This window comes from Sapajus apella, unplaced genomic scaffold, assembly GCF_009761245.1.
Source record: "Sapajus apella isolate SASKATOON/1434 unplaced genomic scaffold, GSC_monkey_1.0 scaffold26, whole genome shotgun sequence".
Lineage (NCBI taxonomy): Eukaryota > Metazoa > Chordata > Mammalia > Primates > Cebidae > Sapajus > Sapajus apella.
Window position 1 is genome coordinate 10,277,443 of NW_022436966.1, and position 26,590 is coordinate 10,304,032.

Here is a 26,590-nt window from a genome sequence, read left to right on the forward strand (position 1 = left end):
ATATCAGAACCTATGGGATGTATTTAAATAATAATCAGAGGAAAACTGATACCACTAAGCAGTTTTACCAGAAAAAAATAAATAAATAAAGGAACTAATTCTAACTCAAAAGCTTTAAAAAAACAAAAACAAAAAACAGGAAACTAAACCAAAATAAAGCACAAGGAAAGTAAAAATACAGATAAAAGCAGAAATTAATGAGGCAGATCAGGGACTGGCAAACTTTTTCCTAAATGGTTTCAGAGTAAATATTTTAGGCTTATGGACCATATGTTCTCTGCTGCAACTATTCAACTCTGTTGTAGCACAAAAACAGTCATAGACAATACATAAATGAATGGATGTGGCTGTGGTCCAATAAAACTTTATTTACATGGAACTGGAGGACATTATGTTAAGTGAAATAAGCCAGGCATAGAATGACAAACTTCCTATATTCTCACTCATTTGTGGGGAGCTAAAAATTAAAACAATTGAACTCATAGAAATAGAAAGTATAATAATGGTTACCAGAGGCTGTGAAAGGTAATTGATGGTTGGGGGGGGGAGATGGTTAATGGGTACAAAAATACAGTTAGACAGAATGAGTGAGATCAAGTATTTGATTACAGTGGACAGTAATTTATTTTATAGTTTAATAAAAATAAATGAGTATAATTAGAATGTTTGTAACACAAGGAAATGATATATCCTTGAGGTGATGGATACCGCATTTCCCAGATATGCTTATTACACATTGTATAAGTATATCAAAGTATCTCATGTACAGCCAGGCACTGTGGCTCAGGCCTATAATCCCAGCACTTAGGGAGGCTGAGGCAGGCGCATCACAAGGTCAGGGGTTTCAGACCAGCCTGGCCAACATGGTGAAACCCCATCTCTAATAAAAACACAAAAATTAGCCAGGAGTGGTGGCACGTGCCTGTAGTCCCACCTACTCGGGTGGCTGAGGCCGGAGAATCGCTTGAATGTAGATGTCTATTAGGTCCGCTTGGTCCAGATCTGCATCCAGGTCCTGGATATCCTTGTTAATTTTCTGTCTCGTTGATCTAATATTGACAGTGGAGTGTTACAGTCTCCCACTATTATTGTGTTAGAGTCTAAGTACCTTTTAGGTCATTAAGAACTTGCTTTATATATCTGGATGCTCCTGTATTGGGTGCGTATATATTTTGGTTCATTAGCTCTTCTTGTTGCATTCATCCTGTAACCATTATGTAATGCCCTTGTCTCTCTTGATCTTTGTTGGTTTAAAGTACATCCCTTTATTTTGAGCCTATGTGTGTCCTTGCATGTGAGATGGGTTTCCTGAATACAGCACACCGATGGGTCTAGATTTTTTATCCAATTCGCCAGTCTGTGTCTTTTGCTTGGGGCATTTAGCCCATTTACATTTAAGGTTAATATTGTTATGTGTGAATTTAATCCTGCCATTTTGATGCTAGCTGGTTGTCTTACCCATTAGTTGATACAGTTTCTTCATTGTGTTGATGCTTTTTACCATTTGGTACGTTTTTGGAACGGCCGGTACTGGTTGTTCCTTTCCATGTTTAGTGCTTCTTTCAGGAGCTCTTGAAAGGCAAGCCTGGTGGTGATGAAATGTCTGAGCAATTGCTTGTTTGTAAAGGATTTTATTTCTCCTTTGCTTATGAAGCTTAGTTTGGCTGGATATGAAATTCTAGGTTAAAAGTTCTTTTCTTTAAAGATGTTGAATATTGGCCCCCACTCCCTTCTGGCTTGTAGGGTTTCTACCAAGAGATCTGCTGTGATGAGCTTCCCTTTGTGGGAAGCCGACCTTTCTCTCTGGTTGTCCTTAGAATTTTTTCCTTCATTTCAATCCTGGTGAATCTGATGATTATGTGCCTTGGGGTTGCTCTTCTTGAGGAATATCTTTGTGGTGCTCTCTGTATTTCTTGGACTTGAATGTTGGCCTGCCTTGCCAGGTTGGGGAAGTTCTCCTGGATAATATCCTAAAGAGTGTTTTCCAGCTTGGATTCATTCTCTCTGTCACATTCAGGTACACTTATCAAACATAGATTAGGTCTTTTTACATAATCCCATATTTCTTGGAGGCTTTGTTCATTTCTTTTCACTCTTTATTCTCTAATCTTGCCTTCTCGTTTTATTTCCTTGAGTTGATCTTCAGTCTTTGATATCCTTTCTTCTGCTTGGTCGATTTGGCTATTGAAACTTGTATATGCTTCGTGAAGTTCTCGTGTTGTGTTTTTGCGCTCCATCAGTTAATTTATATTGCTCTCTAAGCTGTTTATTGTTGTTAGCATTTCTTTATACCTCTTTTCAAGGTTCTTAATTTCTTTGCATTTGGTTAGAACATGTTGTTTTAGCTCAGAGAAGTTTGTTATTACTCACTTTCTGAAGCCTGTTTCTGTCAATTCATCAGACTCATTCTCAATCCAGCTTTGTTCCCTTGCTCGTGAGGAGTTGTGATCCCTTGGAGGAGGAGAGGCATTCTGGTTTTTGGTGTTTTCATACTTTTTGCGCTGGTTTCTTCCCATCTTCGTGGATTTATCTACCTGTGGTCTTTCTGGTTGGTGAGTTTCTGATGGAGTCTTTCAGTGGATGTCCTTTTTGTTGATGTTGAAGCTATTTCTGTTTTTTAGTTTTTCTTCTAACAGTCAGGCCCCTCTGCTGCAGTACTGCTGGAGGTTCACTCCAGACCCTGGTGCGTGGGGTTCACCCATGGGGGCTGCAGAACAGTAAGGGTTGCTGCTAGTTTCTTTTTCTGTTATCTTCGTCCCAGAAGGATACCCGCCAGATGTCAGCCTGAGCTCTCCTTTATGAGGTGTCTCTTTTGATGCATGGGGGTCAGGGATCTGCTTGAGCAGACAGTCTGTCACTTATAGGAGCTGGGGTGCTCTTCTGGGAGCTCCATTGCTCGATTCAGAGCTGCTGGGCAGGTACATTTAAATCTGCTGCAGTGGAACTCATAACCACCTCTTTTCCTAGGTGCATTGTCCTGGGAAGTTGGGGCTTATTTATAAGTTCCTGACATGCTGCTGCCTTTTTTCAGAGATGCCCTGCCCAGTAAGGAGGTAGTCTAGTCAGAGTGTGCCAGCAGAGGCATTGCTGAGCTGTCGTGGGCTCTGCTCAGTTGCTGTGTAAACTTCCTTGAGGTTTTGTTTACAGAGGTACAGTCAGAACTGCCTCGGTAATGGCAATCTGCCTCAGTAATGGCGGACCGCCTCAGTATTGGTGGATTTCCTCAGTGATGGCAAACTGCCTCGCTAGTGGTGTACTGTCTCAGTAGTGGTGGACTGCCTCAGTAATGACAGGCTGCCTCTGTAGTAGTGAACTGCCTTGATAATGGCGGATGCCCTTCCCCTCACCATGCTGGACCATTCTGGGTCCAGCTGCACTTGTTGCAAAAGTCTCGATCCAGAGTGTTTCAGATTGCTAGTCTTTGTGGGGGTGGGACCCACTGAGCCAGATCATCTGGCTCCCTGTTTCAGCCTCCTTTTTTTCAGTTGAACGGGCGGCTCTGTCTCACAGGCATTCCAGGTGCCAGTTGAAATGGCTGCCCAGATTTGTGTGAGTTTTTGTGCGGAGACCCATTGCACCAGCTGAAATAGCCATGCTGGAAACTTGTGGTGCTTTCGGCCTGGTATTATCCTCGTCCGTGTGCAGTAAAAACTCATAGGGAAATTTGGTGATCAGTCACTCTCTGCGTTGTTTCTGGGAACTGCACTCCAGAGCTCTTCCTATTCAGCCATCTCAGATCTTTCCTCTGCTTTTACTGTTTTTCACTATTTCTTTGGGTCTATTTATTATCTCTGTGCCATATTATTTGAATCTAGGTTCATGTACCTTGGTGTGTCAAAAAGGAGTGACAAAAAGGTTAAGAAATTAAAACTTTCAGAGAGGCAATTATGGAAAGTGAAAAGCAACATAAGGAATATGGTGCCATTTATACATACATGCAACAATTATAAATAATGGATGATTCCGTCTCTGCTGTTTTATGCACAGCTGAAAACAGTGCTACACAAGGGTGCTGGACTGCCTTCTGCAGATATGACAGAGCCCCAGAAAATTCCTTAAGTATGGCCTAACACACTTTCATACCATCATGTAATACATTCCTTACAGATCATGACTATTAACTATGGTACAAGGTATATCAAGCTTTGTATGCTTCTTCCCAGAGATACACTGCACATCTGGAACAAGTGAAACACCTGTCATCTGCACATCCCCCGTATTTATAAATTTTTATTATTTTGCTTTCTTACTTATGTTGTATAAGCAAATTTGGGGAAACCGTTGCTTTGTGTCCCAAATAATGCATAGTAGATGGTGCTGTGGGTTTCCTATTACATCACAACATGCGGTATATGTCTTTTAGTGAAAAAGGCTGAATAATGGAATTTTCCACTATAAAATTCCCATCAACCTTTCACCTGTTTTTGAAATCATTGATGAACACTGCCTATATTATTTTATTTGGGGTTGTGAAATGATGATTTTCTAATTTTGTAATTCTTTCTGCATTTATAAGTTTGTGTACTTCTATACAGAAAAGTTTCCTTATCAACTATTCAGTTACCCCAAAAGGTAGAGTAAATGGTTGATAACTTCCCTAGATCTGTCAGTTTTCAGAATAATAAATTAATTCAGCAACCCCCAGTAGTGGCCACTATTTTGGATAGTAGGGGAGGGGAGGCTCATATGGGATTTTTAAATATCATTTGATGTGTTTTAATCATTTGTGGTCAGTATTCTTTGTGGTGGTCAAATTTGTAAATCAATATAAATCTTTCAGAAACTAATTTTAGCAGCATATAACAGAAGCCTAAAAATGCCATAACTTTAAATTTCATTTTGTAATATAAACATAAAAATGTTAATCACATTGTTATTATAAAAGTGAATGACCTAAAAATCTACATGGGGAATTAATGACTAAATTACAATATATCTAAGTAACAGATACCCACTTAAAATCATGATTATCAGGTTCTGGTTCCAGGTAAGATGGAGTAAGCACATTCCTCCTTGTCTTACCCATTGAATGCAGCTAAAAATCCTAGGTAGAATACATTGGAGCAGCTGTTTGGGGACTCTGAAAAGTAAACAGTACAGAAGAAATGAGGAAGAAGACAAGAACTTGAGGTGCCTCTGAACCTGTGGCACATTTACTAGTGTCTTTTCCTTCAGTTCTCCACTACTGTGGCCTAGAATCAGGTGCAACCATGGAGGTATATAGAAGCATAAGGTAACTAAAAAGATGCAGCTTCCTGGATTCAAAAAGTACCAAAGGAAATTGCAGACATGAAAGCTTATAAAAATAACCCCATTGAACTGTTTATAAACTCCAGGGCTTACTCCAAGGTATGCATGTGTGGATCTGATTCTAACCAGCATAAAAAAGACTTTGAGATCTAAACTGATAGATATACCATCACCCAGGTTATATATTAGCTCCTGGATGGTACACACACATCACTGCAAATATCACAAAACAGCATGACAAAGAGCCCTGCAGAGACTTTGAAAAGTAAACTAACACATAACATAGCTCACAGTAGAACACTGTAACTTGAAACCTAAACATAATAATTGCTTACTAAATGAAAATCAACATTCATCACAGAATTTTAACAAGATCAAGTCTTAAAATATTCAAAATGTCCAGGATACCAAAAATTACTTGATATATAAAGCAGCAGCAAAATCTCAACTCGTGAGAAAAGATTATCAAAAGACAACAACACTGAGATGACAAATGCTGGAATTATCTGACAGACTTTAAGGAGCTTCCATAATCATTAAAATTCCTGAAACAAGCCAGGCATGGTAGCATGCACCTGTAGTCCCAGCTACTTGGGAGACTGAGGCAGGAAGATCACTCAAGCCCAGGAGTGGACAATAGCCTAGGCAACTAGTGAGACCTTATCTCTTTAAAAAAACAAACAAACAAAAGTCACAGTATCAAAAAGAAATTGAAGGTATAAAGAAGAAACAAATAAAGAATTCAAAAGTAAATTAACCAAAAAAAATTTTTTTTGAGGCAAGGTCTCACTCTGTCTCCCAGGCTAGATTGCAGTGGCACAATCACAGCTCACTACAACCTTGACATCCTGAACTGAAGCGATTCTCCTGCCTCAGCCACCCAAACAGCTGGGACTACAGGTGTATGCTGCCATGCCCTGCTAATTTTTGCCTTTTTTTTTTTTCTTGTAGATACAAGGTTTTACCATGTTACCCAGGCTAGTCTTGAACTCCTGGGCTCTGATGATTCAACCACCTCAGCCTGCCAAAGTGCTGGGATTATAGGTGTGAGCCACTGTGTCTGGCCCTCCCCCTACCCCCCTCCCCACCAAAATGGTGATAAGTTTGATAATAGCAGAATAGAGATAACAAAGGAAAGTCAATGAACTTGAAGACAGATCAATTGAAAATATCCAATGAACAAAGAAAACATATTTTTTTAAAAAAAATCAACCCAGGGACCTGTGAGGCAATGCAAAAAGGTCTAACATTCATAACATCAGAGTCCTAGAAGGAGAGGATAAAAATGCAATGCTGAAAATATATATATATACACAGAGAATAGCTGAAAACTTCAAATTTGGTGAAGGATAACCAAGTGAATATGTTTCCAGTAGATTTGTTATTAAAGAATTACCAAATGAAGTTCTTGAGACATAAGGGAAATGATACCAGAGGGAAATTTTAAGACACCAGGAATGAAGGAAAAGATGATGAAAGAGTCAGTTTATCAAGAAAGTATAAACAATGCTAATGTGTTTGCCTCTGACAAGAGAATGTTATAATACATAATTATGCAAAAAATGATAGAGATCAAAATGTGAACAGACAAATCCAAATTTGCAGCTGGAGACTGCATCAGTCCTTTCTCAACAACAGAAAACTAATAGGCAGAAAATCATTCCACCCAACAACAGTAAAACACACATCCTTTTGCAATACACATGAACATTCACCAAGACAGATCAGATCTTGGGTCATAAAACAAACCTAAAAGAATACACAAAGTATGTCCTCTGACCATAGCAGGAATAGATTAGAAATAGATAACAAAAAGAAATATAGAAAATTCTCCAAACACTTAGAAATTAACACACTTCTAAATAATCCCTAGGTCAAAGAGGCAGTCTCAAGGAAATCAGAAAATATTATAAACTGAAAAAAATCACAGATTAAAATAAGAATTTTATTCCACTAAATGCTTATATTAAAAAAAGAAATGCCTCAGTCAACAATCTAAGCTTCCATCTAAAGAGACTAGAGGAAGAAAAGCATAGTAAACTCAAAGGAAGCAGAAGAAAGGAAATAATAAAGAGCATATATCATTGAAGTTGAAAGCATAAAAATAATAAAGTCAAAAGCCTGTTTGAAAAGATGAACAAAATTGATAAAACTACTCAAAGACAAAGACAAAAAGAAGACATAGGTTATTGATATCAGGAATCAAAGAGGGTATATCATCTTAAACCTTACAGACATTAAGTAGATAATAAATATTGTCATGAACTATTGTATGTAAGTAAGTTTAACAACATAGTTTGAATGGAATAATTCCTCGAAAACCACAAACTACCAAACTGACTGAAAATGAAAGAGATCACCTGAATCTTATGGCTATTAAAACAATTAAACTTGTAGTTTAAAACAAACATTAAAAACTCTATGAAAGATATCTCCAGGTCCCGATGGTTTCACTGGTGAATTCATTGAGACAAAAATATACGGTAATTTGTGCACATCTCTTTCAGAAAATGTAAGACGATGCGGCACACCCCAGCTTATTTTCTGAGGCTACTACCCAAAGACAGTACAATAAAAGATATCAAGCAGTCCCATGGAATTTTTTAAAAAAGGAAAAAAAAAAAAACCAGTACAAAAAACTATAGACCAGTATCTCTCATAAATATAGAAGCAAAAATCCTTAACAGGGATTAAGAATTTAGTAATGTATAAAAATAATAATATGCCAGAATTAAGTGGGATTTATCTTGGGAATGCACAGCTTATTCAGTATTCAAAAATTAATGTAATCCATGATTTTAACAGTACAAGTAAGAAAAATCAACTCATCAGATCAACTGGAAGAAAAGAATGTCTGACAAAATTCCATACCCATTTATGATTTAAAAAAAAAAAAAAAAAACAAACTCAATAAAGTAGAAGTAGAAGGGAACTTCCTCAAACTATAGAGAGTTTCTACCAAGAAGGAAAAAAAGAAATACTACAGGTATCACCCTGCTTGATAGAGGAAAACTGAATGTTTTCCTCCTAAGATTGGAAACATGGTAAAGATGTCCACTTTTACCACTCTTACGGAATACTCCACTAAAAATCTTAGACAGTGTAATAAGGCAAGAAAAACAAGAAAAAAATACAGCTTGGAAAAGAAGAAATGAAACCATCCCTTTTTGCATACAAAATGGTCCCTACATCTAATAAGTGCATTTACCAAAGTCATAAGATATATGGTCAACACACAAAAATCAGTTGTATTTCTACATGCTAGTAATGTACAATTGAAAACCAAAAAAAGCTTTTTAAATTATAGTAGCTCCAAAATAAATGAAAATACTGTTATAAGTCTAACCAAACACTCCATCTGTATGCTAAAAACTATAAAACACTGTTTAAAGAAATCAAAGAAGATTAAAATAAATAGGCCAGGCACGGTGGCTCAAACCTGTAACTTTAGCACTTTGGGAGGCCAAGGTGAACGCCTGAGGTCAGGAGTTCGAGACCAGCCTGGCAAACATAGCAAAACCCTGTCTCTACTACAAATAAAAAAAATTAGCTGAGCGTTGTGTCAGGCACCTGTAATCCCAGCTACTCGGGAGGCTGACGTAGGAGAATCACTTGAATCCGGGGGATAGAGGTTGCAGTGAGCCAAGATCCTAACACTGCACCCCAGCCTGAGCAACAGAGTGAGACTCTGCCTTACAAAATGAATAATAGAGATGTAACACGTTTATGGTTTGAAGACACAATATAGTAAAGATAAAGATGTCAGCTGTCTCCTGACTGATCTAAAGATTTCTGATTAAAGATTTAATACAATTCTGATCAAAATCTCAGAAGGGTTTTGTAAAAGATATCAATAAGCTGATTCTAAAATTTATACAAAACGACAAAGAAACTAGGATAACAAAAACCATTTTGAAAAAGGGAAATAATGTTGGAAGAATCATACATGATCTTAGCAGGGGTTGACAAATATTTTCAATGAAGGGCCGTTTAGTAAATACTTTTGGTTTTGCAGGCCACATAGTCTCTGTCACAACTATTTAACTCTGTCATCATAGCAAGGAAGCAGCCATAGATAATATAAAATGAATGTGTTCCAATAAAACTTTATTTACTAAATATGTATAAACTGGATTTGGCCTATGGACTGTGGTTTGCCATCCCCAACTCTAAAGCTATAACTATTCAAGAAATTATGGTATTAGTAAAACGATGACACACAGATTAATGAAACAAAACATATAACCCAGAAATAGACCCATATAAATATGCCCAGCTGAATTTTGACAAAAGTACAAAGGCAATTCAATGGAGAAAGGATAGTTTTTCAACAAATGGTATTGGAACAATGGACATCTATGCACACACAGACACACAAAGAATCTCAAACTAAACCTCATACATTACTCTCAAAAGCTAACTAAAAATAAATCATAGATCTAAATATAAAATGTAAAACTAACAAACTTTTAGAAGAAAGCATAGGAGGAAATATTTGTGACCTGGGATTAACAAAGAATTCTCCAACTAGACACCACAAGTACTATCCATTTTTTAAAAATTGATAACTTCATCAACTATTATTCCTCAAAAGGCACTGTTAGAAGCCTGAAAAGACAAGCTACATTGGAGCAAATATTTTCAAGTCACATATCCAACAAAGGAGTTGTATCCAGAATATATAAAGAACTCTCAAAGCTCAACAGTGTAAAAACAAATAGCCCAATTACAGTGGTCAAAAGACTTGGACAGACATTTCAGTAAGGAGATATATGAATAGCAAAAAACAAATTTCATATCATTAGCTATTTGGGAAATTAAAACCATGATGAGATACCTCTGTATACCTATTAGAATGTCTATAATTAAAAAAACTTACTGACAATTCCAAGTGCTAGTGAGGATGATGCAGAATAACTCAACTCTCATTCATTGTTGCTTGAGATGCAGTACAAAATGGTACAGCTCTTCTGGGAAACAGTTTCACAGTTCCTTATAAAGTTAAACATGTATTTACCATATGATCCAATAATCTCTTTAAGTATTTACACTAAAGAAGTGAAAACATGTTTACACAAAAACCTGTACATGAATGCTTGTAGCAGTTTTATTCAAAATTTTCAAAAACTGAGAAAAATACCCTTCAACAGGTGAATAAACTGGTAAACACATCTGTAATGGAATACTGCTCAGCAATAAAAAGCAGTGAACCATTGATACTTGTTTAACAACTTGGATGAATATCAGGGCATTATACTGAATGACAGAAGCCAGTAACAAAAGTTTATATGGTATAATTCCAGTTGTATGACATTCTTAAAGTCAGACCTTTAGTTGTGGAGAAGATTTCTGTGGTTGCCAGGTTGTGTAGGTTGAAGGGGTGTGACTATAAAGTATGTAAGGGAGGTTTTTTTGGCATGATGAAACTGTTCTATATTCCGTTTATAATGGTAATAACAAGAATCTAAACATCTATTAAAATTCATAAAACTCTATACCTTAACAAAGTCAATTTTAACATATAATTTAAACAGTACAAATTTCAAAATAAAAATATATAAGTAAAAGACGATGACATAAAATTTCACCAGACAGTAGTATCTCAGTTTTATTTTTTAAAAGATGCATAATAAGTAGAGGAGCTAAATATCCAGAGAACAGCTCTGGATATTCATATTATTCCATTTCTATGTTTTGGGGGGATTTTCCACACCAAAAGTGAATTACTTTTACAAGTTTATAAAACTTTTTCATTTTAATTTTGTAATAACCATGAGTTCAGAGCATCACATTTGGCTTCCATGATTGTTTCTCTTAAAACTTCATATGTAAAATACATTATTTGTATGTTAATTTAATTGTTCTTCGAAATGTCTTGTAAAATATTTAATGGTGGAAAAATTAAAAGTGGCATTCTGTATTTTTAAATATAATAGTATTTAAATGGTTACTATATTGTTGAAAGTTTCCAGAGAAATTTTTTAATTACATTTTTTGAAAACTCAGAAATTTGAAAATATTTTCTATAACTTATACCTAACATTAAAATTTTCTTTTTTAATCCTTTTTCCAATCAAAAAATCCCATATACTGCAGACAAATAATGGACAGAAGAAATGAACTTGAAAAAGACATCTGTTCTGGATCTTTGATGACTAACACCTGTAATGCAGAAGGTAATGGTGTTCAAGATACCCAAGTATTCAAAGTATAACAGAAAAACTATGTTACAGCTTGCAAGGACTGTCAGTTAATTAATAAAAATAAGAGACTTCTGAGAATTTCTAGTGGGTATGTTATAAAACAGCTTGTGGTTGACATAAAATACCAAGTTGCCTGATTATTAAAATGGCTCAATTTCAGTGTTCATACAAGTAAATATAAATTTGGGGATCTTGTTAAAAGTATAGTAAATACTGTAACACAAAGTAGGCATGTAACATACTCCCTAAAAGTGATACCAAAAAAGAAAGCAAGACAAAGTAACAGAGCAATCACTCCCAGCCAAGATGTCCAGCTGAACAGGTGGCCTTCAAAGATAAGTAAATTTTCAATTTGCAGAAGAAATTGCAGAGATAGAAAACACAAATAATATATAGATAACTGTGAGGGGACAAAAGTAATAAACATTTGAGTATTCTATGTTCCTTTCTCACTGTCCCCTAAAAATGAATCTAACTTGGGCAACTCATTTTTTCACCTTTCCCTCTGAGAATGGGTTAACTCAGCTATATTGTCTTTGAGACTCTGAAATGCAAAATTTTGAAGAAACAGAAATACAGAGAAAGAAAGACAATAGAGGCAAGTAGAGTTAACAGTCTTTATATGGAATTTTTCTTCTGGAGCGTCTAGGTAAGGAAATACATGAGAGCAAGTTCAGCATCTGAGAAAGATGGATAGGAAAGTAAATGAGTTCTTAAGAAGTATCTCATAGTGCCAAGCATATAGTGAATACTATTTTTGTTTTCTTAAACTGAAGTCAAAAGCCTATATAGTCCTAACTCTAATCTAAAATACTGTCACTTCACCTTTTCACTTCTCCTCACCTATGAAATAAAAACTTAAATAGAATGATTCTTATACAGGACAGGCAGGTGAATAAACAAAGCAATTCTTTTGCCATTAATCATTTTAAAATATCTAATTCTCAGTAGGAAAACATCCCAGACTGTACAGAAATACTCCCAAATAGCAAGTGGCTTAGAGATAATGACAGACAAGTAACATGTGTATTTACAGAAATACAATCATCAACAAGGCATTAGCTGGTGCTAGGACAAGGAAGAATAAGATACCACCAAAGGGCTTCAGTAAACATATAATCTACTTAGGAAGATAATCTAAATAAATGAAATAAATGATACAAGCCTAGTACCAAATGTATGGTGTATGTACACACTAAGTGCTATAAGGGATGAAAAACATAATTGGAATTTATAAACACCACAAATTATACTAAATTCCTTTTTTCAAAATGAGAATATGTAAATTCTCATATTTCAGAATGAATGCTTGTTAATATTCATCAATAATGAGAAATTAGATTGTGGCGGTAATGACAGTTCTTTCTCCTCAGCATATAAGGTTATATTAGGATGCCTCCTTTTAAAGCATCATTTTGATGCACTGAGCAAAGGTCAGCAGGTATAACGCTTAACCAATTACAGCTTTCTTTCCTATTGAACCAAAAAAAAAGAAAAAAAGAAAATGGCCTCATAAAAGTTCAACACAGTTCCCTGGGTAACCACCACTAATCAACCAGAATTGGCATTTAGATGAAACTTACTTGCCTTGCTTAGTTTAAGGTATCACTTTAAGAACAGAAGGAACAATATAGGCATAGCTACTAATTTGATTTCAGTACATGTATTAGCCATACATGTATGTATGAAAATAATGGGTACTTTCATACTGTTAAGGTTTGGCTTTTGATTTCTCTAGAGTTTTCAGCATTTTAATTTATTTGTTATATTTTAAGCATTTCTGTTTTTAGTTTTGTAAACAATTTTTATTGAGGTCCTTTATTAGATTTTAAAGATAATTGTTGTAATCTTGTACTTTAGAAGGAGAACTGGGTGAAGACTGCAGAGAACAGGTAAAACTTTCTGTTTATTAATAGACATTTAAATTCTAAGAGAAAAGCATAATGTTTGTGATTATTTTGAACTCAAGAAATGGTATCTGTTGGTCTACGTTAACTGGACTACATTACATTAATTGGTCTACATTAACTACACTAATAGCTTCTAGAAAACCATTCAGCTTTTCAGTATTCCCAAGTTGTAATTATTATTTAAAAGCTATTTAAAAATAAAATTGTGCATAGTATGTACAAATGAAATTACATATCTTGAAGTTGACTCAAAATGATTCAGTAGGGAGAAATAGAAGGGATATAGATGAATTAAGAGTAACAAGGAGTTGGCCAGGCTTACACCTGTAATCCCAGCCCTTTGAGTGGCTGAGGCAGGCAGATCACTGGAGGTCAAGAGTTTGAGACAAGCGTGGCCAACATGGCAAAACCTCATCTCTCCTAAAAATACAAAGTTAGCCAGATGTGGTGGTTGTGTCTGTAATCCCAGCACTCAGGAGACTGAGGCCTGAGAATTGCTTGAACCCCAGAAGCAGAGGTTGCAGTGAGCCAAGGTTGTGCTCTGCACTCCAGCCTGGGCAACAGAGCAAGACTGTCAGAGAAGAAAAAAAGAGGAGCCAGGTGTTGATATTGATGAAGCTGGGTAGTGTGTAATATAGCAATTTACACATGTCATTCTCCCTTTGGTATATGTTTGAAATTATTCAAAATAAACAATTTAAAAATAAAAGCTGTATAATAATGAAATTATCCAATATATTACTTACATATAATTTTTATAAATAATGCATATAAAATATCACATCTGACAAGTAGTTCTGAACCCCTGTCTGTATCTGACCCTGATATCACATTGCAGTTCATTTTGAGAAGAAATGGCAATACCCTGTTATACCAATTTCAGAAAGGCTAGGATTTATTTTGAGACTTCAGTCTGAATGGTAGTCCCACAGTGACTAGCTTTGTAACTTTGGGCATATCATTTCATCTCTCTGAGCCTCAACTTCTTCACCTCTAAAATAGAGATAATTCCACACACTCCATGGGATTTTTATGAAGCTTTTTTGTGAACATTAATGTGGTAGGACTTTGCTAACTACATGGAACTCTACTAATGATAGTAATCTTCACCAAGTTGAGGGGTAGGGAATAGTTTTAGGGGATTTCATTCAGTCTTTTCTCCCATGATGATCTTTACACCAGAGGTTAATGTGCCAAAGTAAGTGTTCTTCAAACTGCTGAATCTATCAGCTCTTATTCTGAGATTTCTCTCATTTAATGTAGGACGTCGTTTATTCCAGACTAATTCAGTATCATTGCTTCGATCTACTTCTTTCTGGACATACCTGCATTAAAAATAAAAATCTTTATTTGCTTGAAAATACAGTGGACTATACATGCCTAAAAATTTAATTTAAAAATTCGCTAAAGCTTCAAGAAACTTTACTATAAATTGTACATATTTTAAATAGCTTATATTTTTAGAATAGTTGTTTAAAAAAATAATAACATCCTGGCCAGGTGCAGTGGCTCACATCTAACACTTTGTGAAGCCAAGGCAGGTGGATTGCATTAAGCCCAGGAGTTCAAGACCAGCCTGGGCAACATGGCAAAACCCCATCTCTACTAAAAATACAAAAAGGTGCACCTGTAGTCACAGCTACTCAGGAGACTAAGACAGAAAGATCACTTGAGCCCAGAAGCTGGAGATTGTAGTGAGCTGAGATCACATCACTGCACCCCACCCTAAGCAACAGAGTGAGACCCTGTCTCAAAATAACCATACCAAAAAAAAAAAAAAAAAAAAAAAACAGCATCCTGTCAAAACTTTACAGACACATCCACTTGAATACACAAGTGTACATGAAATTTAATCAAGAAACTGACTTCCCAAGGATCTTTCTGGAAGGGTTTTTATAGAAAATAAGGGAAAGACCAGTTTGTGTACTAAAGTATAGAATGATTTTTGTAATGTAATCTGTCACAAGACTGAGTTCAGTTACTAATATAGCTTAAATTCAGATTAGCACCAATACACACTTTATGTTCAGTTCTCTGGCTTCTTGTTTAGAAATTGCCATTAAGTACAGATAAGATACAGATTATAACAGGCTGTAATTATTGCTTGCAAAGCTCTTCTCATTTGAAATTTCCACATGCTACCTTTTAGTGTTTGTGCATATGCATGTCTTTGCATAATTTTCTATTGCTGTAATAACTATTTTTCAACACATTTCTCTTGATCAGCTCTTTCTCAAATTTTTTTCTCAACCAATTGAATATATTCAACAAAAATAATAGTAAAATATTGTTAGCATTTATCAAGTACTCATTTATCTGTTTCTGGACTCAGTACCTTATGTTTTAATTCAGTTAATTCTCACAACAAACCTATGAAACAGATGCTACTATTAACCTCATATAAAGTAATTTTCCATAGTCTCACAGCTTGTAAAGTATAAAGCTGGAATTCAAACCCAAACAGTCTGGCTCTTAGACCAGGGTTTCTGAACCTTGGTGCTATTGACATTTTCAGCCATATAATTCTTTGCTGTTGGGCTATCCTGTGCATTGCAGAATGTTTAGCAGCAATCCCTGGCCTCTGTCTACTGAGTGCTGGTAGTTTCCCCACCCAGTCATGACAACCAAAAAAATCTCCAGACATTGCCAAATGTCTCCTGCAGGGAGAAGGATAGTAAAAAGTCATTCCTAGTTAATAACCAGAACTCTAGAGAAACCCCTACATGAGATCACCTCTCTGAAAGCCACACATACATGGATGTGTGGCTTTCAAAAAGATGATGTCATGTAGCGGTTTCTCTATATTTCTGACAAAATGGAAAGCCAAAAAAAACAAAATAAAAATCACCTTCATCCCACCATTGAGAGAAAACCATTAACATTACCAGTATCTTTGAAGTGCCCGGGGTCCCCCTCCTCAATTACATTCTTCTTCTGTTTACTCTCAGTCTTAAATTTTGTCTCAACTATTTCCTTGCTTGTCTTTATGGTTTTCACATATAAAGCTAGTTCCATACAATTTTTTTTTATTTCTTATACTTTAAGTTCTGGGTTACATGTGCAGATCGTACAGGTTACATAGGTATACACATACCATGGTGGTGGATTGCTGCATCCATTGCCCCATCATCTACATTAGGTAATTCTCCTAATGCTATCCATCCCCAATACCCCCCATCCCCTGCTGTAACTCCCCTAGCCTCCCACCCCACAGGACCCAGTGTGTGATGTTCCCCTCCCTGTGTTCCTGTGCTCTCATTGTTCAACACCCACTTATGAGAACATGCAGTGTTTGGTTTTCTGTTCTTGTATCAGTTTGCTGAGAATGATGGTTTCTATTTTCATCCATGTCCCTACAAAGGACATGAATTCATCCTGTTTTATGGCTGCATCATATTCCATGGTGCATATGTGCCACCTTTTTTTAGCCAGTCTATCATTGATGGACATTTGGGTTGCTTCCAAGTCTTTGCTATTGTGAACAGTGCTGCAATAAACATACATGTGCATTTGTCCTTATAAGAGAATGATTTATAATCCTTTGGGTATATAGCTAGCAATGGGATTGCTGGATCAAATGGTATTTCTATTTCTAGATTCTTAAGGAATTGCCACACTGTCTTCCACAATAGTTGAACTAATTTACACTCCCACCAACAGTGTAAAAGCATTCCTATTTCTCCACATCCTCTTCAGCATCTGTTGTCTCCTGAGTTTTTAATGATCACCATTCTACCTGGTGTGATGTGGTATGTCAATGTGGTTTTGATTTGCATTTTTCTAATGACCAGTGATAATGAGCTTTTTTTCATGTTTGTTGGCTGCATAAAGTGTCTGTTCATATTCTTTGCCCACTTCTTGATGGGTTTTTTTTCCTTGTAAATTTAAGTTCTCCATAGATTCTGGATATTAGCCCTTCGTCAGATGGGTAGGTTGCAAAAATTTTTTCCTATTCTGTTGGTTGCCAGTTCAATCTATTGATAGTTTCTTTTGTTGTGCAGAAGCTTTTAAGTTTAATTAGATCCTGTGACCGGGTTCCAGAGCATGGGGGAGGTTCAGCTCCCCCCTACGATGTGTTCTTCCAGGCTCTTGGTCCCTCACTTGACAAAGAATGGGAGAGAGGACCCCGCCGGGCACAGTGCACTAGTAAGTAAATATTGGACCCCAAAGAATTTTGCAGAAAGTGATTTATTTAGGCAGAGAGAGAGAAAAAGGAGAATGAAAAAGAGCTTCCACGAGGTTGTGGAAGGGGATCCAGATATGAAGTCCGCCCAGATGTGGGGGACAGGGACTTATAACCTCAGAGAAATTCCCACCCCATTTAAGTTTCCTGGCCTATGAAAGGAGTTCCTTTAAACTTCCGCTGGAGTGACTGATCTTTGATTTTCTTTCCCACACACATGAAAGTTAAAGACCTCTAAGTCCCCGGATGGAGACATGGGTGGAGGTATGGCGCTGGGAAGTTCTTGCCTTTGAAACTGCGCCCCTTGTGGACCCAGGAAGAGAATACATCCCCTCGGTCCCCACTCTAAACAGGAAAGCTCGACTGCTGTTGGGACACAGGGGCCGTTGATTGCTCTTTAGCTACTTCCCGCTGAAATGGGGCGTAGAAGGGGCCCTGCAGTTGAAGTTTCCTCCAGAGGGGAGTCTTTCAGGGGTACAGGTCGATCCTGAGATCCACGATACAGCTCATGAGCGAAGGACATCTGGCGTTCCAATTGTAGGATTATTTATGACCTTATGGCTCTGGAAGAAACGAATGTGACAAGAAGGTTAAAGATGGAAAGTCCAGAGGCAAACAATTATAGAATGGTTATAAACAGGCCTAGGAGAGGATATAGCCAGGACAGCCAGTTGTTAAACAAGCTCCATGATACTATTTCTTAAAGGTTTTTAGCCCTGTGTTTGATTGATTCCTGAGTTCTTTAACTTTGCCTAAAACAACACTTAATTGGTTTACAAAGTAGCAGTATTTCTTCCTAGAAAGAGACAGGTTCCCTCTTTGTGTGTTAGCATATTTATAGCCCTTACTTTGAAGAACTATGACAGCTAAAGAGTAAAGCTGTTTTGCAGAGTGACCTGCCTTTGCAGAGAGAATTAGCAACCTTTTTATGTTATTAATTAACTACTGAGATAGCTTATAGTAACTGAACTTTTCTAATGCCAGAACCAAGTTTTCCTATTATTTTGACCAGCCCCCCTCCCCGACTTTATGAAAGGAATAATTGGAGTTTGAGAGATAGCAAAGTTAAGAGTTAAAGTCCTGTTAATGCCAGGATATAAATTAGACTCGTGACTAGTTACTTTCTTGGGAATCTTGTCAGAAGAGCAGATGTAGAACCTCTAATGACTCACAGGCATACGAAGGGTTGTCTCCTGGAACTTCAGGCTGTGGAGTGGAGGGTTTATGACTTTCTTCAGGAGGTGCCCAAGGCTTCAGCCGAGTGTGATGAATCCGTGAGTCAGTTCCCACCAACTGAACTGTCATTGGGGTAGACAGAATAACCGAAAATGGTCCTTCCCAAGATGGGCCTAGAGAGGGAGAGTCTGAGGGGAGAGATTTAACAAGCACCAAGTCTCCAGGGCAGAACAACTCTTTCCATTTTTCCCTAGGGTGTCCTTCAGGTAAAGTTTTAAGAGCCTGTTGGTGCTTAGCCAAGGAGGTTGTATCTTTTATTAGATCTGTTTCCTTGTCTAATACAAAATCATTAGTAAGAAACGGCTATCCCTAATGCATCTCCTAGGAGCTTAGAGAAATATCAAGAGACTGCTTGTCCTAGGACCCCTCAGGACAGAAGAGTAATACTGAGAAGGCCATGCCAGTGTCCAAGAGATTAATTTCCTGGCCCTCTATGGTCAGCTTTACCTGGGGCTCATTGAGGGTGATGATATAAGCTGGTGCTTATCCCGGGCATCCTCAGTCCTGCAGTTGGGTCATCTGATCAGACACCTCAGGCCCTGGGAACCTTTGTCCCCTGGGACAGTGTGCTTTCCAGTGATCTCCTTGGCACAGTGGGCAAGGACAAGGAGGTGGTCCATTCCTCTGGAGACAATTTCTTATAAAATGTCCCTTCAAACCACACTGGTAACAAGCTCTGCCAGACTGGTGGCTAACCCAAGGCTTTCCCTCATTTGAGCCCCTTGGGTCTGCTTGCCTGAGGGCCATGACTAAGGTAGCAGCTTTCCTCTGGTGTCTCCTGTTCCTTTCAGCCTGTTCCTCCTGGTCTCTATCGTAAAACACCAAGGTTGCCAGGTTCAGTATGATGCTACACCCTGTTCTGGCCCCAAGCCCAGCTTCTGGAGCTTCCTCCCAGTATCTACTGCTGACTGTGTAATAAACTTCTCCTTTAATATTAACTGACACTTGATGGAGCCTAGTGACAAAGGAGTATACTTTCTTAAGGCCTCCCACAATCACTCAAGGAAAGCTGCTGGGTTTTCTTCCTTTCCCTGAGTTATGTTGGATAACATTGCATAGTTCATGGACTTCTTCCTAGTTTGCCTTAATCCCCCAACTGTATGCAGCCTTTTCTCTAAGGAATAAGCCTCAGCTCTGTCAGGCCTGTTCCCCATACCCTACTCAGCCCTCCTCAGGACTGTCTCCACATTTGGGACTCCCTGTAGCTACTACCTCCAGTGCCAACCAGGGCTCCTCAGCTCCTGTGCCTCAACAGGAGCCAGGGAGGGCCGAGAAGGCCAAGGTATTTCAGGCTACTAGGATGCCCAGACTCTGCCCCCTACAGGCAGTAGAAGGAGGATTTGGCCCAACCAAGATGCACACCCCCTTCTCACTTTCTGACTTAAAGCAAATTAAGTTGGACTTACAAAAGTTTTGAAAATAACCCAAACAATTACATAAATGTTCTGCAGGGCCTGGGTCAGTCCTTTGAATTAGAGTAGAAAGATACCATGCTATTGCTTAATCAAACTCTAGCAATGAGAGAGTCTTCTCTAGCAGCGACTCAAGTTTGGGGACACTTGGTACCTTAGTCAATGATACCAGAGGAAAGAGGTAGATTTCCTATGGGTAAACAAGCAGTCCCTGGCACAGACCTTCATTGGGATCCTGATTCAGAAGAGGGGAACTGTATGCGGTGCAGCCAGGGGGAAGCCCGGCCTTCCTGAAATCTGAACCCAGGTGTGGGCCCAAAAGCCGGGTGGGGCTTCCAGCCAGCAGCTGATATTTGCTTCAGCCGCTGGCTCATTACAATACCCTGAAAGAAAAATAACTGCTTGACACTGTGAGTTTGAAAGCCAGGTGCATCCCTGTTTGGGAGCCTCTTTACACTTCTGCCGGTGACCAGGGATGCCAGAGGCTTGCCAGGCTGTGTGCCAGGCCATGGCACTCCCTGGTCCCACGCAGGCCCAGGCCATACCTTGTCCCCTCCCTGCTGTTTTGCTCCTGCCTGCACCACCAGCAAATATGTCTTTTAAAAGCCTGGGCCCACCCCTGGGCCAAGCTGCTGTTCCTGAGATCCCAGTTTATAGCCAGGATGTGAGGCTGGCAAGCAAATGGCCTGGGGAGAGTGCTCGCCCACTCCACCCCCTGCAGGCTTAGTTTACAACCGGGACACTCGGCTGGTCCCGCCTGGTTTCTGCAGTTGGTGTCTGCCTGCCCCACCTCCTATAGGTACTTGGCCCAGAGAAAACAGCTGAGGGAGAGAGCAAAGAGCAAGCAGAAAGAGTGAGAGAGAGAGTGGGGAGAAAGCCAATTTGGAAAGAATAAAAAAATGCACCTTTAATTCTGGCTGGCCCACACCCCTTAAAGACAGGCTGGGGTCTGGATCAGCGACCAAGCCCTGCTGGGCCCTGCCCCTGCAGCTTGGCACAGCTGCTCCTGGTGTTTCCTAAAGGCAACAGGACAGATTGCAAGTGAGAGGGGTCTGACTCGCTTACCACTCTGACTTGCTTTCTTGCCTCATGGCTGGCTCGCCAGTGCTCTGACCAGGTTCCGGGGTGCAGGGGAGGCTCAGCTCCCCACTACAACATGTTCTTCCAGGCTTTTGGTCCCTCACTTGCCCAAGAATGGGAGAGAGGACCCCGCTGGGCGCAGTACACTCGTAAGTAAATATCAGACCCCAAAGAGTTTTGCAGAAAGAGAAAAAGGAGAATGAAAAAGGGCTTCCACAAGGTTGTGGAAGGGCATCCACATATGGAGTCCGTCCGGATGTGGGGGACAGGGACTTTTAACCTGGGAGAAATTCCCACCCCATTTAAGTTTCCTGGTCTATGAAAGGATTTCCTTTAAACTTCTCCTAGAGTGATTGATCTTTGATTTTTTTCCTGCATGCACAGAAGTTAAAAACCTCTAAGTCTCTGGATGGAGACATGAATGGAGGTATGGTGCTGGGGAAGTTCTTGCCTTTGAAACTGTGCCACCTTGTGGACCCAGGAAGAAAATACATTCCCTCAATCCCATTTGTATATTTTGGCTTTTGTTGCCATTGCTTTTGGTGTTTTAGTCATGAAGTCCTTGCCCACGCCTATGTCCTAAATGGTATTGCCTAGGTTTTCTTCTAGAGTTTTTATGGTGTTAGACCTCATGGTTAAATCTTTAATCTGTCTAGAGTTAATTTTTGTATAATGTGTAAGGAAGTGATCCAGTTTCAGCTTTCTGCATATAGCTAGCCAGTTTTCCCAACACCATTTATTAAACAGGGAATCCTTTCCCCATTTGCTTGTTTTTGTCAGGTTTGTCAAAGATCAGATGGTTATAGTTGTGTGGCATTCTTTCTGAGGCCTCTGTACTGTTCCATTGGTCTATATCTCTGTTTTGGTACCAGTACCATGCTGTTTTGAGTACAGTAGTTTTGTAATATAGTTTGAAATCAGGCAGCGTGATGCCTCCAGCTTTTTTTGGGTTTTTTTGCTTAGGATTGTCTTGGCCATGCGGCTCTTTTTTGGTTCCATATAAAGTTTTAGGTGGGTTTTTTTTTTCCAATTCTGTAAAGAAAGTCATTGGTAGCTTGATGGGGACAGCATTGAATGTATAAATTACTTTGGGCAGTATGGCCATTTTCACAATATTGATTCTTCCTAACCATGATCATGGAATGTTTTTCCAACTGTTTGTGTCCTCTTATTTCCTACAGCAGTGGTTTGTAGTTCTTGAAGAGGTCCTTCACATCCTTTGTTGTATACGTTTTATTCTCTTTGTAGCAATTGTGAATGGGAGTTCACTCATGATTTGGCTCTCTATTATTCATATATAGTAATGCTTGCAATTTTTGCACATTGATTTTGTATCCTGGGAGTTTGCTGAAGTTGCTTATCAGCTTAAGGAGATTTTGGCTGAGACAGTGGGGTTTTCTAAATATACAATCATGTCATCTGCAAACAGGGACAATTCGATGTCCTCTCTTCCTATTCGAATACCCTTTCTTTCCTTCTATTGCCTGATGGCCCCAGCCAGAACTTCCGATTCTGTGTTGAATAGGGGTGGTGAGAGAGGGCATCCTTGTCTTGTGCCAGTTTTCGAAGAGAATGCTTCCAGTTTTTGCCCATTCAGTATGATATTGGCTATGGATCTGTCATAAATAGCTCTTATTATTGAGATATGATCCATCAATACCTAGTTTATTGAGAGTTTTTACCATAAACGGCTGTTAAATTTTGTCGAAGACCTTCTCTGCATCTACTGAGATAATCATGTGGTTTTTGTCTTTGATTCTGTTTATGTGATGGATTATTTTTATAGATTTTTGTATGTTGAACCAGGCTTGCATCCCATTGATGAAGCTGACTTGGTCATGATGAATGAGCTTTTTGATGTGCTATTGGATTCTGTTTGCCAGTATTTTATTGAAGATGTTTGCATCAATGTTCATCATGGATATTGGCCTGAAAGTTTCTTTTTCAGTTGTGTCTCTGCAGGTTTGTATCAGGATGATGTTCATCTCATAAAATGAGTTAAGAAGGATTCCCTCTTTTGTATTGTTTGGAATAGTTTCAGATGGAATGGTACCAGCTCCTCTTTGTACCTCTGGTAGAATTCAGCTGTGAACCCCTGTGGACCTGGACTTTTTTGGTTGCTAGGCTATTAATTGCTGCCTCAATATCAGACCTTGTTATTGGTCTGTTCAGGAATTCAGCTTCTTCCTGGTTTAGTCTTAGAAGGGTATAAGTGTCCAGGAATTTATGAATTTTTTTTAGATTTACTGGTTTATTTGCATAGAGGTGTTTGTAGTAATCACTGATGGTAGTCTGTCTGTGGGATCAGTGGTGATATCTCCTTTATCATTTTTTATTGCATCTATTTTAATCTTCTTTTATTAGTCTGGCTAGTGGTCTATTTCATTGATCTTCCCAAAAAACCAGCTCCTGGATTTATTGATTTTTTTTTTAATTTATAGCACTAAATGCCCACCAGAGAAATGAGGAAAGCTATAAAATCAACACCCTAACATCATGATTAAAAGAACTAGAGGAGCAAGATCAAACAAATTCAAAAACTAGCAGAAGGCAAGAAATAACTAAGACCAAAGCAGAACTGAAGGAGACAGAAACAAGAAAAACAATTTTTTTTTTTTTTTTAAGAGGAACAGTCTCAGTCTGTCATGCAGGCTGGAGTTCAGTGGCATGAACACAGCTCGTTGTAACCTCAAACTCCTGGGCATAAGCAATCATCCCACCTCAGCCCCCTGAGTATCTAGAACTATAGGTGCATGCCACCATGCCCAGCTAATTTGGGGCTTTTTGTAGAGAAAAGGTCTTGCTGTATTGTTGGTCTCAAACTCATTTAACAACTTGTTTAGTTTTACTTCTTTCTGAATTTTATATAAATGGAAACATAGTACATTCTTCTTTTCACTAAATGTTATTTTTGAATATAGCCATGCTGACATGTATAGATGTAGGTATATTCATTTTCACTACCTACATTATTTCACTGACCAAATACAATTTATTCACCCACTACTCAATGTATATTCTTTTGTTAATGGACATTTATGTTGATTCTAGCTTTTTCTATTACAAACAGGGCAACTATGAACATTCTTTCAACATATTCCTTGGGTATATACTTAGGAGTGAAATTTCTGGTCACAGGCAATACACATCTTTAATTTTAATAATTCCAAATATTTCCCAGAGTAGTTTTGCCGATTTATATTCCCACTAAACAAGTATGAGTTTCCATTTCTCTACATCTTGCTAATACTTAAACACTCAGGTTTTTAAATGTTTGCCATCCCTAGTAGCTGTGTAGTGGTTTGTCACTGAGGTTTTAATTTGTATTTGTCTGATTAATAATGAGGTTGAACATCTTTTCATATGTTTATTGCCATCTTGTTTCTTCTTCCTTGAAATGCCTATTCGTATGTTTTACTCATTTTTTCCATTGAGTTCTTTGCCTTTTTCTGATTTGTAGTAGTCTTTACATATTTTAGAAACTAATCCTTTATCAGTGTTACAAATAACTTCTCCCAAGTTGTTGCTTATCTCTTTCCTGTCTTTACAGTTGATTAAAGAAATTTTTGAGTATATTAGATAAGAATGCACCAGTTTTCCTTTATGATATGCTTTTATAGGTTAAGATGTCCTTCCTTACTTCTAATCTCATACAAATAATCTCCTTTTGTTAAAGTTTTTACCTTTCACATGTCTTTAATCCATTGGGTGTGTGTGTGTGTGTTAGATCCTGTGTCCTTTTAACCCTATTTAACACTGTCTTTGGCAGCAGCTTCACTTTAATGGCATGAGATGTCCCAGGGTCATCTTACAAATTCCGTCTTATACCAAGAATCTACTATTTCTCCATTTCTTCTGTTCTCTCTGGAGTTACCATCTTGGCTTTTAGACTTCTTTAGTGGACAGAAAAGAAAATGCTTTTTTTTCCTCAACCAGGAGTAGTAGTTCACACCTGTAATCCCAGCACTTTGGGAGGCAGGCAGATGACTTGAGGCCAGAAATTCAAGACCAGCCTGGCCAACATGGTGAAACCCTGTCTCTATTAAAAAAATATATATATGTGTATATATATATATATACATACACACACACACACACACACACACACACACACGTGTATATATGCTAGCATGGTGGTACATGCCTGTAATCCCAGCTACTCAGGAGGCTGAGACATCATAAGAATTGCTGGAACCTGGGAGGCAGAGAGGTTGCAGTGAGCCAAGGTCATGCCACTGCACTCCAGCCTGGGCAACAGAGGGAGACTCTGTCTCAAAAAAAAATAAAGTAACAACTTTTTTTCTTGATACAGTCTCTCACCCAAACTGGAGTGCAGTGGCATGATCACGGTTCATTCAAGCCTTGACCTCCCAAGATCAAGCAATCCTCCCACTTCAGCCTCCTGAGTTGCTAAGATATTTTTATCAACTCTGAGGAATCAGCAGTAGAAAGACATTAATTGATATCCCAGTACAGGCTTCTTCCCAAGCTTCAAACTGATAATACCTACAAGCCATTGTCAGACTAACATAACTGTTCCTTCCATGAAGTTCTATATCATCTTGTACTTTTCCTATGGACATGAATATCTCTTTTTATTATAACTCTGGTTTAACTATCTCCTTCACTAGGCTGTAACCGTAACTTTTTTTTGAGACAGTGTCACTGTGTCACCAGGCTGCCTCTGGGTTCAAACAGTTCTCCTGCCTCAGCCTCCCAAGTAGCTGTGCATGCCATCACTCCCAGCTAATTTTCACAGTTTTAGTAGAGATGAGGTTTACGCCATGTTTGTTTCCCAGGTTAGCGTCAAACTACTGAGCTCAAGTGATCCGCTCACCTTGGCCTCGCAAAGTGCTGGGATTACAGATATGACCCACCACACCCAGCCTACTAGGCTGTAACTTTCTAAAAGGCAGTATCTGTATCCATTTTGCTCAACATCTTACTGTTAGCAACAGACATGGAATTCTATAGTGAATGTTTATAAAATAACATAAGCACAAATGCATCAATAAAAAACTCTTTAACTAGATAATATCCAAAACATAAGATGTCTAAAACCAGACTCATCATTTTCCCCTCAAACTCCAAACTTGCTGCTTCATAAGTGGTCTTTGTCATTCTTGATTCTCTATAACCCACTTTCAATTAATCCAACCAATAAAATTCAATTGATTATTGTTCCTAAATATTTCTAGAATCTAGCCCTATAACTATTGTAATTTAGCTTAATCAATCATCTTCATTTGGAGTACTGCTTCCTAATCATTATCTTTGTCTTTAGTCTATACTCACTACTACCACCACCACTACCTC

General features: G+C 38.3%; 1 protein-coding gene across 9 annotated transcripts in view; it reads left to right on the forward strand.

The window, feature by feature from the left end:
* WDPCP (WD repeat containing planar cell polarity effector) overlaps positions 1 to 26,590 on the forward strand; it is a 509,410-nt gene that overhangs the window by 453,846 nt on the left and 28,974 nt on the right. For all 9 annotated transcript variants that reach the window (XR_004273015.1, XM_032291974.1, XM_032291976.1 and 6 more), the window contains 2 exons: positions 11,347 to 11,426; positions 13,314 to 13,345. Coding sequence is in view for 8 of the 9 variants with exons in the window: in XM_032291974.1 (XP_032147865.1) it covers positions 11,347 to 11,426; positions 13,314 to 13,345 (112 nt within the window). In the remaining variant the exon portion in view is untranslated. The remainder of the gene's footprint in view (positions 1 to 11,346; positions 11,427 to 13,313; positions 13,346 to 26,590) is intronic.